Here is a 15,000-nt window from a genome sequence, read left to right as displayed (position 1 = left end):
AGTGAATAGTAAATTACAATTTCCTTAAATAAGTTTACAGTATAAAAGATAACAAAACATTACAAAGATGATTACATAACAGGGCGTGATAACACATATAATTTCGCAAAAAATTAACAAGTGATGAACAATCGGTAATTACTAGGCGTGAAACCGATGACAATACGAAACGAACCCACGGGGAAAACCAAACCGAAAGATAAAATAAAAGAATACAAGCATACAAATAAAATGAAAAAAGAAGAAAAGAAAAGGCTGTCGAGTCCACTGAGAATGTCAAGGAGCCAGCGTTAAAAACAAAAGGGCGAGAGTCAAAACAAAATTCCCAATCAAAGCCCCCGAAACCACGCCGCGACAGGGCACAAAAGGCGCCCCGAACCGGGCCCCCAAACAGCAATACCGTAACAAATTCCCAGATGGGGCCCCCCGTCCTCGTTCTCTGCAACAATTTTAAATTATCTCCTCGAGGTTTGGACTGTGAATCCTTTCGGATCCTTCTAGCGCAGCATCTCTGTTGGCTTGAAGCATTGTTGGATTGCATTGTGGAGTCACAAGAGTGCTCAAACCGCAAGCAGTACAGAAGAGCAGTTTTCAAGTTTCCATTGCCATTCAATTTTCCTCTGTAGTTCTCCAAAGTTGGGCATCTTAGAAAGTGTTTTACAAGTGTATAAATAATATTTGGTGTATAGAAGGAGAATATGTAGTCTGCGTTCTTGGGCGTTCGTCAGTTTGCATTTTTCCTCCTTTATATGGAATAGAATCTGTTCATTTGGGGGAGTAAGTTTTAAGTTGCTCACATTATTGAACCATTTCACAATATGGTTGTAGAATGAGGACGCAGTAGAACAGTCCAAACAGTCCATTGACATTGTAAAATCGTCTGGCATTAGTCATGGGAGTAAAATCTATTAAGGACGGTGCCTACCATTGTAAAAAAGTGTTATTGCGCATACGTTCTGCACATCTCGAGATACTCGGATTTCCTATGCATGGTGCTTATTAACACAGGGATATTTTTGCGTGGTTTAAAACTATGCGCAGAAAGCAGAACTTAGCAAGTGCTCTTGGTATCCAAAAAGAAAACTGGGGGTAACCATGCATTTTCAGAGATAATTATAAAACTTCAATTTGGAAAAGAATGCCATACATTGCTTTGTATTTTAAAGCTTGTCACAAATATTGTTGATTAATTATCTTCCAAAAATGCGTGGTTACCCCCTATATATATAATATTTTTGTAAACGCATCGAGATTTTTAGATGCGTAATAAGCAAGTACATTATTATTATTATTATTATTATTATTATTATTATTATTATTAAGATAGGTTAACCCATTCACACCTGCTCCCCTAATCGGCAAGTAAAACACCTTATACAGGAAATCAGGCACCAGAAATTTTGCTCACAATCTGTATTCAAATGTGACATTTCCTGCCATGTTAAAATATTTTTATTTATTACTTTATTTTTAGTCATATATAAAGAAAGGGCTGTTTATCTTCAAATATGGACAAGGAGATGCTGTTGTTGACTTTGTTCATGTTAACAATTTAGTTCAAGCTCACATTTTGGCAGGAAAAGCCCTCAAAAGTGCTAATTCAATTGCTGTGAGTATCAAGTATGGTATTTGAATTTACACCATTTATCTGATTTACCGCTTATACAATGTAAAGAAAGTTTGTGAATAGTTTAGGTATATTATATTGACTGTGATGTTTCTGTGTGATCTTGATATTATTATAATACCTTCATCTTTTTATCATTGCCTTGCAGGCAGGGCAGGCATATTTTATATCTGATGATTCTCCAGTCAACAATTTTGAGTTCTTCCGACCTCTAGTAAGGCTTGCAAAATATACCGTATTCCTTTTGGTTACCATAACAATAATATTAAGTACTGTGCTTTTATGGTCTTAAGTTCAGGTATTTTTTTTCCAGCAACCTTCCAAATAACCCAATAGACAAAAGGGAAACCCTATCAAAGGTGGAGGGGGTGGTGCAGGAAGCAAGGGTCAGGAAAAACAGGGGTTGGGAGGGATGCAGGAGACTGAAAGAAATTTTAAAAGGAACTTGCTTTTTTTCTTACTGCATTATCATTCAGTCAAAACACAAACTTGGCAATGTTTTTTATTTCCCTCTTATCCTCCAAGGCTTTGAACAAAGTTTGTGCATAAAAGAAAAACCTAAATTCATTCCCAGGCTACAAAAAAAACCACAGGATTTGTTCTAGTGAAATTGGAAACCTTTTTGAATTGGTGATAATAATAAATTATTATCATAGTACAGTTGTGTCAGTGTCTCAAAAGGTGTCTAAGGTCTTTGAATTTGTGTAGGTACACAGGATGGGAGAACTGGGTGGGGAGAAGCAGGTGGTATTGAACCCCCTCTTTTCACTTCACTTTTACTGTCAACCAAGGTAGTCACATAAGGGAAGCGATTGCTTTGTAGAGTTAAACAATATTGGGATTTGACTATCTAATATATTTTTGGTATTTTGGGACCCTGACCATGAGCAAGGTGGTCAGGCCAACACAAGATGGTCACAAAAAGGGCTCAGCTGTTAGTGTGTTTAAAACAACAAAACACAGTCTACTTGCTGTTCACAGCAAATCTTCCTTTTCATTTTCTCCCAAAAGGTTGAAGGTCTGGGATATTCCTTTCCAAAGATACATTTACCTATAACTCTAATCTATATGTTTGGTAAGTAATCTACCAGGTCTGGGTTGCTCGAAGCATGGTTAGCGCTGACCAGTGTTAAATACCATGGAAACGTATAGGTTTTGATACCTCTTAGCCAACGGTTAGCGCTAACCATGCTTCAAGCAACCAGCCCCAGGATATTATTTGTGTTAATTTTGTACATGTATTCCATCAATGCCCAAGTATAATTATTGGGCAAAAGCATAAACATTATTTTTCTTTAATCATGACTGGGTTTGGAAAAAAAAAAGATGGATCATTTTTGCTATAACACAGGCATGCAAACTATAAAGAGAAAAATCTCAAGTGCTCCGTACAGGAATCCAGCCAATGACCTTGTAATTCATCATTTGGAAATTCATGGAAATTTGGGCCAACATAGTGTTCCTAGGTTTGTCCTTGCAAAGGAGACTGGACTGTCACTTTCAATAAACTGGAGATTAAGGACGGTGCCTACTATTGTTATTGCACATACGTTCTGGACATCTCGAGATACTCTGATTTCCTATCGGCGGTGCTTACTAATACAGGGATATTTTTACGCAGTTGAAAACTATGAGGAGAAAGCAGAACTTAGCAAGTGCTCTTGCTATCCAAAAAGAAAATTGGGGGTAACCACGCATTTTTCAGCGATAATTAAGCTTGAATTTGGAAAAGACCGTCATACATAGCTTTATATTTTAAAGCTTTTTACAAATAATTATTGTTGATTATCTTCAAAAAATGCTTGGTTACCCCCAATTTTTTTTTTGGATTTCAATAACACTTGTTACAATCTGCTTTTCCTGCATAGTCAGTAACCCGTGCAAAAATACCTTAGAATTAACTGCGTCCTTAACTGCATTGTGAAACTCGAATACTGTGTAGGTTTGTGTGTTGAGGCCAGCTATTCATTAAAAAGAAGATGAGAACCATAGGGTCTAAAAGCACTGTCCTTATTAAGACATTAATATTTTTGCAGTTGTGTTGTTCACTGATTGACTCACTGAGTGATGTGAATGATGAACCTCTCTCTCTCTCTCTTCCAGCATTACTCACAGAATTAGTTCATTCTGTTGTTGGAAAATACATCTATAATTTTCAGCCATTGCTTACAAGGACAGAGGTTAGAAGTTGTTTGTGGTTTGGATATGGTAATTTATTGACTCAGTTTGGTGTTACACTAAAAGATAGAGGGTTTGCAGCTCATGCATAATTCACTTTTAGGCTTCCTGAGCTCAAACATTTTCACAAGGTTTTACTGCGTTATGGCTTTCATCAATCAAACTTCTGACACCAACCACAGATGACAAAATCAACTGATGCGTGACTAACCCACCAAGCAGCATCATTGGTTCCCATGGTAGATTCGTATATTCAAACTTGACGCCGATGGAGCCATGGAATCTGTACAAATCTTTTCACTGAAGAATTTCTGAAAACATATAATGATGTTCAAGCTGTGAACTAAACAAAAACTCTAATTTACTTTCTGGAAGCGGAGCAAATCTTCCCGGCTATGTTCGGAAATTTGATTGATGGAAGCCAAAACACAGTTTGATGCTTAGCGCTTGAAGTTACTATTCTGCAGAATTATGAAAAACGCAGTAACAATAATATAGAAGATGCTTAAAAATCATCTGTGAACCATCACAGACTCTTGAAATTATGTCAACAACCACCATTTTTAATGGTTGTTGAGAAATATGGCTCCCTCATAACACACCACCAAGGTTCTCGCAAGCCAATTACCACTATTTCCTGTTTCTTTGGCATAGAATAATAATTATTATTATATTCAACAAAACCCACCCCTTTTACATCTTAACCTTAGAAGTAGTAACAGAAGGATAATGCAAACAGACAGAACAGCTTAGACTGTGATTAAAACTTGTAAAAAAATTTTAGGAATAACCCATACTTAATGGAAATGCTTTCAATGCACGCCAATTAACACAAAGGAAATCTTTACTTTAATACACAGGATGAATATCCAGTAAACTAAAATCTCTAATATTACGGTATATGGATCCCTGTTGAAATATGAACAAAACTAAACTTAGCTGCTTCACAGTGGTTGAATATTTTTTAAAACTGTCCTTTTTGTACCTTGCAACATCCTTTCCAATACACCAAATCTCAGTTGGATCGTCTAATATGAGTCAGGTCGAGTTCACCCATCTTGCCAATACAGGTAACTTGTGTCACCAGAAGTCAAGTTGCACAAAAGACAGTTATAAAACTTCCAGGTTCTTAAAGCAAGCACACAAACATGACAGTTACTGTACCATCGAAGTCTGCGGTTGGCTTGACCTGTCTTTACGAATGTTGATCCATTTCACTGGAAGTCTGGTTGCAAGTGACAAAGGTAACACTTAGGGAGGGCAGAAAAATCTGACAAATCAACTACAGTCTATCAAACTGGTTTGATTTCGCAGACACTGGTCTACTCTCCTTATTCACTGTTTTTGTTCAATTTTATAAGTTTCTCACAAACCGACTTCACAAAAGAAAGACTGACTTTTGGAGAGACGGGTCGAGTCAGCTTGACTCTGATCAACACATAGATACAAGTCGATCAGATCAAGGCAACCTGCCATGATCTGACTCACATTGGGTGTATCGACAACCCTCACTTGCAAAGAAGCCAAGGCCAGAACGTTTTCAGGCTATTTCTTTATTATTTGAACCTCTCTCTGCCACTCTTTCTTGTGATTTAATGTTACATCTTACAGGTATACACTACTGCAGTGACACATTACTTTAGTGTGAAGAAGGCAAGAGGTCATCTTGGGTACAATCCACAGAAATACACACTGGATGCAATCATAGAACAATTCAAGAAGACAGGTCATGGAAGGCCCAGACATCCACCATCTCGGATTGTATATCATATAGTGAACATTTTTGTGGGCATTATGATTGCTTGCTTCATTCTAGGTTGTTTACCCACTGTAATGTAGAGATTTTTTTTCAGTGGTCACTGGTCCTTAGTGAAAATGGGCCCAATGATTAATATTGCCTAGCTGATGAGGCAGGATTTTCTATAAGCTGCTTTAAACAAGAGTAGGGTCAGGACAACCTTAGAAACAACAGAGGGGTAAACAAATTCATAGGGGGAGGGACTTCATCTGGTATAAATACACATAGGACAAGGCATTAACTTGGACTAACATACACCTGTTTATCCCCCATTGATGATTGATATCTCAAAGTTTCACTCTAAGGACTGATGAATCATACATAAACAATTTGATACAGATAAATTATCCAAGATCTCCCAGTTGGCAGTTGTATAAGTTTGACTAATGATCCTAGCACTATTCCAAACTTTTAAGTGTCAATTTGTCATTTTGGCCAATGCTGCACAATAGACCTTTTTGCAGATATGGCGGCCATTTTGATTTGTATTGTTCCGAAAGACATTATGGGATGCTCAGGGAGCAAATTAATATGTATTTGCCCCCTGGGCATCCCATAATAGCTATTTGAAACAATAGAAATCAAGATGGCCACCGTATCTGCAAAAAGGTCTATTATCATTGCTTAAGTTGTAAAACCAATAATCCAAGTTTAAAAAAATAAAATAAATACTCCTGACAGAACTAGCCTCCATGCAACATAACTGTGGGGAGGGCAAAATTATTGAATTGGTCCTAGAAATAAGATAAGTCGGAATTCTGTTAAAAAACGCATGACTGTCCCTCCCAATGTGTCCAATATTGTAGACAAAAACAAAAGACAGCTGCTTCTTTTTCATACACTCAGTTACTTTATTCCACCACATTTTGTTATGTTGGAGCAAACAAAAAACTATAAATAATATGCTTACGCAAAAAGATTCTAAGAGGCTTAACAAGAAATAGTACACATTCCTAAGACTATATCTGTATAATTTTTATGTATTAAAACACAAATGTTTCACAGTTCAATGAAGGAGTTACATAAAACAGTATACTTTTTTGTCAACTATGTCTCAAAGTATTTGTCACTTACAAATTTTAAGAATGAAATCAATTAAGATTAAGATCACTTTGTTTTTTTTTGCTGAGAAATTCTGAAAACATAGACTTTCTTGCCCATCCAGTTCTTCCTGCGAACCATCCCATTATAGTGTGACACACCTTACCATGGCCACCTAACAAAGTTTTTTTACAAATTGTCCTCCAATCAGGGTGTGCGAATTTGATTGACAGTCATGTCTCCTAACCTTGCAAAGTTTGCATGGGTTGTTGAGTTGACGTATTTACAAGTAATTGTCAAATGTCAAAGTTTGTTGGGTGGCCAAGGTAAGGTGCGTTGCACTGTAACATTAAGACTTTAGTAGTTAACAACTTAAAAACACTTTTTCGTCCCGCTACCACCAAAGTACTGGGTTGCCTTACGTTGCTTAGAAGTTACAAGAAAAAGCTTCCCTTCTTGGCACACTTCATAGTTACCACATCGGTTACACTAGCAAGATCACAACCATCCTCACACCACTAATGACACAAAGCTGTTGTATTGCTGAATATTTCTTTTAAGGATATCGATACATGGACCCAGCACTCTTTCAAACCGTTGCCTGTCAAGCTTGACACACTTGAGAGTTCCTTTTGCTCTGACAGTGGCAGCACGAGGTCGATTCAAGACAAGTGCTATCTCGCCTATCCAGAGAAAAGTTTAAAAAACAAATTCATAATTTAAAAGCACCATCTTTGTCACAACATGTTTAGGATTGAATCTAATGTCCCTTATTTCGTTTACTTTTCTTCATATTCCATGTTAATGAACTGGGACAAATCAGTCTGCATGGAGACTGATAAACCACACCAAACTAAAACACAGATTGTGTGCTCATTCCTTCAACTTGTTAACATAAACCAGTTACAGAACTTCCCTGTCTTCTTCAATTCCCTTGAAGGTTCAAAGACATCCTTGGTATTAATTTTTAGCCTTCCACAACATTGACAGGGGGGTCGAAAAGTAAATCTTGTTGAAAGAGTGGACATGTAGAAATAAAAGTCTGCAAAACAACTCCACACAGACTGTGAAATCCAATGTTGTGGATGCTCCCCTAGGAAGTCATTTAAGGACAACTGTCATAAGGATTTTCCTTGTTTTACAGATAATAATGGTGGAGACACTCCACTGAAGTTTCTATCCACACAGGCAGCTCTTAAAATGGAGCTGAATCCAGTAGAACTTACCAAAGTAGTCTGACTGCCCCAAGCGGCTGACCTCAATGTAATCTTCATTTGGAGAACGCCGCTGCAGAACCACAGCAACTCCCTTGAACAAGTTTGGAAAATATTTAAATTCATACATACAAAAAATTAAACCTCAATAAATTCTCCTGGGTAGGATGACAAATTGCTCATAAATCACTGATTGTATTTGAAAAAAAACCTTTCAAGAGAAAGAGAGAGCAAGAATTAGAACTGTCTCTTACAACTGGAAACCAACGGTTATCAAACATTTTACAGCTTTCTGAGAACCAATAATTTTACAAAGGTCACTCAAATTTCCCAACAAAACTTACATCAACAATGATGTAGAATTCATCACCATGTTCACCCTGAACTACAACATTTTCATTGTCCTCGTAAGTGACAGCTTCTAGGGCATCTGCCACAGTCAGACGTTCCCACTTGTCTAGAGACTCAAGAATACTGACTTTCTCCAAGAACTGTTCGTACATCTTTCTTTTACGAATTTGACTTCCCATCAAAATCCTCCGGTAGGTTACACGATCAATAGCCCAAAGCTTCACATCTGTTTTTGACTAAAGGAACAAAGGATGTGGTTAAATAACAAAATGACAAGCATTAATTTTACAATACCTGTTAATTTTAAAATTAAATTCTTCACCAGATTAGCCTTTGTTAATTAGCATAATGTTTACACGGTCCATTTCTGTGTGGATCTCCATTTCAGTCCTTGACTTTTTGTGTTGACATTCCTTTTTTTTTCTTTTACCACATTTTCTTCCTCATATGTTAAAGACAAAAATTCTTATTTTCCATTAGCTTCATATAAAATGTAATCATTCTTCTCGCCCACCTAGAATACATTTACACGTACTGGTAGCTTTACTTGTATTTGTAAATAACAGAAAGATCAAATGGTGTAATGAGAGCCAATACCGTCATTTTCATCTAACCGTAGACACATGACGAGGAAACATGTTCTTTGAAGTTTGAGTTTCGCAGCCTTTAAGCAAAAAATTGAAACTTTTGCGCATGATGGTTCAAAAGTATTCGAAGCATACTTTATCAGATTAGGGTCAATTTCCTAGAAAAAGTCTTCGATGTCCAGTCTTTCCGCCATTCTAGGAAAACTTGCATGAACATCTCCCAAACTTCGAATGATTAAAGACAAACCTTGTCATGTTTGCTGCTACTTAGAGCATGTTTTCCCGTCACGTGTCCATGCTTAGATGAAAATGACGGTAATGGTCCTGGCAGATAAACTGTGCTACAATGGTTGACACACTTACGAGTGGTGGTTGGGGGAAGAGGGTGATAAGAGAACTTACTACAATAGCCCATTTCAGAGTTGCTGCATGCTTAAGTTTCAAAGCGAGTCCTGGTGCACAACCATTCAAATGGAAATGAGTTGCGAATTCTTATGCAAGTCAAACTCATTTCCCTTACAATAGTTGAGCACCAAGACTCACTTCGAAACCGAGACAAACAGCATCTCGGAAATGGCCCATTCTCAGTTGAGTATGACACTTGGGAAGTTTGGTGACAATGTTTCCGAGTTAAGTTACCACGTTGTCAAGGGTAACTTGCTTCCTTTCCAAGAGTAACTGTTAGGCCCTTGATGTCATGAGCGATGAAGCCCATCAAAATCTACAAATGGTAACAGTTAAATTCAAACTGGTGACGTCAATCACCAAAAAGTTACCCTTAGAAATCAAGCAAGTTGCATTGACAACATGGTAAATTTAACCCTGAAACTTTGTCACCAAACTTCTCTAGTGTCATACTCACCTGAGAATCTTAGTACTTGTATACATGTTCTTTTAACCCTTTCATCCCTAAACCGGCCATACATAGTACATATTTTACTCTGTCTAACGCCAAACGATTTTACTTGCCAATGGGGAACCCCCAGGAGTCAATGGGTTTTTGCAATGACAGACGGGGTGGAGAATGACATTTATATACACACATATACTCTTTGAAATCAACAGGGAAGCCAAAAATTAAAAATTTTTGAAGCATTTTAAATTTTTGGATTAAAAAAACTAAAAGACCCTAAAAATAACAGTAAGTGCAATAACTGAAACACAACAAAATCCAGTGCAAAAACAAAATTTAGGCTGCACTGCACATCTGTTATGATATGAAAGTTTTGGGAAGCATATTGCTGGCAAATATGCTTGGGAGACTTAAAACTCTTTTGTGAGAGGATAAGGTTCACTAGATATTACAGACCTTTATAGTTGCTGCTCTTGGAGTGCCATAGATCAGAGCTAGTTCACCAAAGCTCCCTCCCTCTCCAATGGTTGAGACATACTCATCAATGACAAATACCTGTCAACGAAAAAGCAATACAAATAAGAAAGTTAGAGAACAGAAATGTAATGCTATCATTTTCCTGGCAAAAGGGAATCTCATTAGTTGTTAATTGAAACGTTATCCAACTTTAAGACACAGGATGAAACTAAGTTAATCAACGACTGACATGTTTCATTCCTTCTCTCCCCAGTCCCTATTGCACACGGCCTACACAGTCCAAAGTTCACACTAACACAACATCTCCCCTTTTCAAGGTCACAAACAACCTTTTTAAAATCACAAACAACTTAAGGTTCTCATCTCAGACAGCAAACAAAAATAAGAAACAACGACTAGATCTTGTCTGAGATTTAAAACAAACATATAACAAATCTGAATCATGCAAGGCCTAAACTCTCCTTCAACCTAAGCGAAGGCTTGGTCAGTCTCTTTTGCCTTGTGGATATACAGGGTGAGGGAAGGGACTTCACAGGAGTTGGTGGCTTGTCTACAGACACAGGTTCCTTGCTACTCGGCATCTCCGGTTTGTCTCCAGGAACTGGTGTGATGTGTGATCTATTCCGTCTCACTGTGCCTCTACCTGTCTCAACCGTGTAGGATCTTGGTGTTTCTGCTGCACTGGCAACTGTTCCGGTAACTGTTCCTGCGGTGTTCCTGTCATTAATGTACACCTGGGTGCCGGGTTGTAGTGGCTCTAGCGGAACAGATCTGTGACGCTGGTTGAAGTTGATCCTTGCTCTCTGCTTCTTTTTGCCGCAACTTGTCGACGTCAGGCCAACTTGGGGCCAAATTTGTATGAAAAGTTGGAAGGGTGGTCCTGATTTTCCGTCCCATGAGTAGCTCTGCTGGCGAGTGTCCACAAGCAAGTGGGGTAGATCTGTATGCTAACAGTCCCTTGGTTGGGTCTTTCTCTTTCTTCAGAAGAGACTTGGTAGTCTTCACTGCTCGTTCAACCTTGCAGTTTGCCTGTGGGAAGCAGGGACTACTTGTTGCATGTTTAAATCCCCAGTCCTTTGCGAATTGGGTAAATTCTGCTGATGCATACTGTGGACCGTTATCACTCCTGACTTCCTCTGGAATGCAGTGTCGTGCAAAGATCGCCTTGAGCGCCCTGATAACTTCAGACGATTTTGGTTGTGTCGATTTGATTGTGGTTCAGACGATTAATCCGCAGTTGTTAATTACCAAAACAGTAGAGGGACCTAAGAGGGGAGCAAATGGCCTACTTACAAGAGTGTTGGCTAATAGTCTCTCAGTTTTGTAAGTCCAGTTTTCATCTTCCTTTAAAATAACAGTTGGATTACTATTGCGCTTCTTACTGGTCCAAAAAACATGTATTTTTTCCAAACAACCAAAAATTTCAATTATCTGTTAGGGGCAAAATGGTTAAGACCAGGCAGAGGAATTTAACTACCTGGGGCCCAGTTTTTTCTAAAGCCAATTAACTTAACCCAGGAGTAGCGAAAGCTTTGGTTTCATTTTTTAAAGGTTGATTTTTTCTGATGTAAAATTTTTGCCGAAAATATCAGCCCTGAACAAACTTTTTTATGTAGAGAAATAAACTCCTTGGCTAATTTTTAATCTGGGATTAGCATCAAACAGCTTTTGAACAACCAAGCCCTGGAACAGAATTTTTCCAGAATAAAACTTGGACAAATTTCTGCTTTATGTATTTTTTGTTTTCCAAATTTGGCACACAATTTGTATATAAAATTATGTGAGTGATTTGGAGGCTGCCAACTGGAAAGTACTGCTTGAAGGACCACAAGAAATCTTTAGGATATTTGCACCAGGTCTCAAGTTTATGGTTAAGATAGAATAATTCGATGCCTGGATTTTAAACTACACAGAACGTCGTACCTTTTGTCCTTCTTTCACTTAAGTGATGGCTTACTTCAGCCACACTGATCATCACGAAAAGTTGAAACAGTTTTTCTTTTATGATGTAACAAAACGTGAATCACAAATTCAAACGACGAGCCGTCTTTGTTAACAACAACAAAAAATAAAGACAGTGTTTGTTGGAGTTCCAGTTCAAAGAATGTGGGATGAAAATGAAGTTAGGTTTTGTCATCAGCTTGACAACAACAATGAAAGCAAATGCCTCGCCTTACCAAGTTAACCAATACTGTAGCCACAATATCGAGTAAAAGTTACTGAAACCTTACAACTTTTTTCCGTGACCGCTTCAAATTTTCGGGCTGATATGCAGTTCTCCTCGAAGGTAGCACACATGTTTCGCTGTTAGCAAAAAGTTCCTAGTTTCATATGGTTCAAAACTGACATAAGTAAACAGAGAAGACGCACATTCAGCTTACATCAACTTCCCCGCTGTCAATGATGTAGAAATTATCTCCCTCGTCACCTGAGATAGCAAAATATACAAAAATTGAGTACCCCTGGGGATTTACTGTCGCAGTAACGTTAACTCGTGTACGTGCGAATACTGCATGATAATTCGACATGGGGAATAGTATAATATGAGGAAAAGATTTTCTACTTATTCGAAGTGAACGCGTGATGATTCTACGAAGTATAATTTACTGCACAGTCAAAAGGGGATGAAATAAATTCGTCTCATGGCTTTAATACCTACCTTGTTGAATTACTGTTTCCCCAGCGCCGTGTTTAACCAAAGACATGGCGTCGAAGATATCACTGTAAAACGAAATTAAGCGCCATTTGAAAACACACTTCTCGACAAATTTCCGTGCGAATAAGATGGCATAGACTAACGTTTTCCTGCACTGACCTCCGTTCTCCTTCGTCCAGGTGAGAAAATAGGATATTCTTCGCAATAGCCTTTGAAAGGGCGGCCATAGTTTTATAATCTTTAGGTACAACCTGAAGAAAGAGTGTTTCAAGTTAAAAGTTTTTTTCTTTGACAAAGACAAGAAGGTCAAGAAAAATTACCTTTTTCACATATGAGGTCGCTTCATCTTCTGTAATTGGTCCTGCGCTAACAGCGCCCCGACGCTGACGTGAAACCCCTCGAAAAGGCCCTGGCTGATCTTCGATTTCGTGTTTTTGCTCTGGTTCGCTGTGATCCTGGGGCTCTGCCTCAAATTCCTAGGTGAGCAACAACACAAGTCGTTTGCATTGAATTCGACTGTTCAAAAGTTTTAAAACGGATTACTTTAGAGAAAACAAAACGAAAAACCCAATGTGGAATGAAGCTCGACAAGGTTGAAGTTCCCAGTAAAGAGTAAACACCTTTTCAAGTTTTTCGAAATACTCGCGAAAAAACCTATGTGGGTTATCAGGCTTCTTTATACAGAGCTGTACGATACAGTCTTTAAGTATAGCTTGAATATTGTGTCTTTCAACATAGACTTCGCACTGTCTAAGCGCTTCGGCGTCTCCCTCCTGCTTTTTAGCTGCCATATTGAAGTGCCTGCAGGATCTGAGAAGAACCATGGTGACGTCACATTAAGTTATCTTTACGCAGTGACGTCAATGTGACGTTGAAATAAATGCGTGGGGGAGGGGGTACTTATAATCAAAAACTGTTCGAAACTGAAAATCAGTCCTACAAATCTTCCTGTTTTAAATGGATTTAAACTAGAAAATAAAAACAAATTCAATGCTAGTCCAACAGTTATAAAATATAACTAACTTGTTCTATTTTTCTTGTTAGCCTGTGAAATAAGACTAAGAATCCCATCCAGTTTTAATTATAGCACGGGTTTTCGCCCACGCAATCCTCCATCACTTCAAATGCAATTACAGGACTAAGTTAAGACCCATTCGCTTGGTACATTGACGTCCTTTTCAACGATCTGTTTGAAAATTGATCACGTTCTTCCCAGTTGATGATTTTTATTTGTTTTTATTGTCTCCGTTTCTATTCAACGTGGCTTACTTCAGTTTTGAGTAGAGTAATGTACTAGAGATATCAAATATCATGCTTTAACGGCAAACGGCCAATTTCAGGCAGAAGTTTTCGTTTTTTCCAAAATAAAAATAAAAAACTTGTTTGATCTAGTTACCAGTAAGCTACAAATTTTGTGCATCTTCTCAAAACAGAGATAAGAATAAGCGCATTCTTTGTACTTTCATGATAAGAAACAGTCTAAAATAAATAACATATATAGAGGAAAGGATGAAGTGATCCTCGCATTTTTCTGGACAATTTAAGCACTTGTCTCTTGTAGACAAGTGCAAAATTCAGGTGGCTTCATCGGGATTCGAACCCACGACGTCTGCAGTCAGAACGTTTTTCGGGTCACGTAAACGGATGCCAGATCTCTTACAGCAGCGTCAAAATAATCTTCAGCCCAACGCCTGGCAGGTTGATAATCAATCAAGCACAGCGTTCCTGTCCTGTGGTCTGCCACTGACATGACATTCTGATATCAGAATGTCAATATTTTCCCGACAAGGTTGAATCAAACTATGAAGATCATAGAAGGGGGTAGTTTCTAAAGAAACTGAGGTGCTGCGTCGGTGGGGAAGTAGTGTACAAAAATTTGGTTTTATCCGAACGGAGTTGATAATGTGAATTGGCCACCGTACAGAGATTCTAAAAGCTGACGTTTCGAGCGTTAGCCCTTCGTGAGAGCGAATCCAATCTGACGAAGGGCTAACGCTCGAAACGTCAGCTTTTAGAATCTCTGTACGGTGGCCAATTTACATTATCAACTCCGTTGATAAAACCAAATTTATGAAGATCATAATTTAGCGTAAGGCTTTTTAGAAGTGTTTTAAAATCAGATTTCATTTTTAAGAAGGGGTAATAAACAATATTGAGAAAAAAACTGAACTAGGAATTTGCAATGTTTCTTCCATGAAACTGTAAAAGTAAAAGACAA

The 15,000-nt window shown here is 38.1% G+C and overlaps 2 protein-coding genes across 2 annotated transcripts in view; one reads left to right on the top strand and one right to left on the bottom strand.

Annotated features, from left to right (window-relative positions):
• LOC138059155 (short-chain dehydrogenase/reductase family 42E member 1-like) overlaps positions 1-6,650 on the top strand; it is a 16,630-nt gene extending 9,980 nt beyond the window's left edge. Inside the window, exons 7-11 of the mRNA XM_068904687.1 lie at positions 1,475-1,609; positions 1,776-1,841; positions 2,639-2,702; positions 3,731-3,807; positions 5,417-6,650. Coding sequence (XP_068760788.1) covers positions 1,475-1,609; positions 1,776-1,841; positions 2,639-2,702; positions 3,731-3,807; positions 5,417-5,644 — 570 coding nt within the window. The 3' untranslated portion in view covers positions 5,645-6,650. The remainder of the gene's footprint in view (positions 1-1,474; positions 1,610-1,775; positions 1,842-2,638; positions 2,703-3,730; positions 3,808-5,416) is intronic.
• Positions 6,434-13,613, bottom strand: LOC138059156 (cAMP-dependent protein kinase type I-alpha regulatory subunit-like). The gene is made up of 9 exons (XM_068904688.1): positions 13,403-13,613; positions 13,103-13,258; positions 12,942-13,033; positions 12,786-12,847; positions 12,508-12,554; positions 10,106-10,204; positions 8,203-8,445; positions 7,871-7,952; positions 6,434-7,327 (listed from the first exon to the last, which is right to left on the bottom strand). Exons 1-9 carry the CDS (start codon positions 13,604-13,606, stop codon positions 7,155-7,157), a joined length of 1,158 nt encoding a protein of 385 aa, XP_068760789.1. The 5' UTR covers positions 13,607-13,613; the 3' UTR covers positions 6,434-7,154.
• Positions 13,614-15,000: the final 1,387 nt, after the last annotated feature.

Source organism: Montipora capricornis, chromosome 8 (genome assembly GCF_036669925.1).
Source record: "Montipora capricornis isolate CH-2021 chromosome 8, ASM3666992v2, whole genome shotgun sequence".
Taxonomy (NCBI): domain Eukaryota; kingdom Metazoa; phylum Cnidaria; class Anthozoa; order Scleractinia; family Acroporidae; genus Montipora; species Montipora capricornis.
Note: the sequence above shows the minus strand (reverse complement) of the source record. Positions and strands in the feature narration are given on the sequence as shown.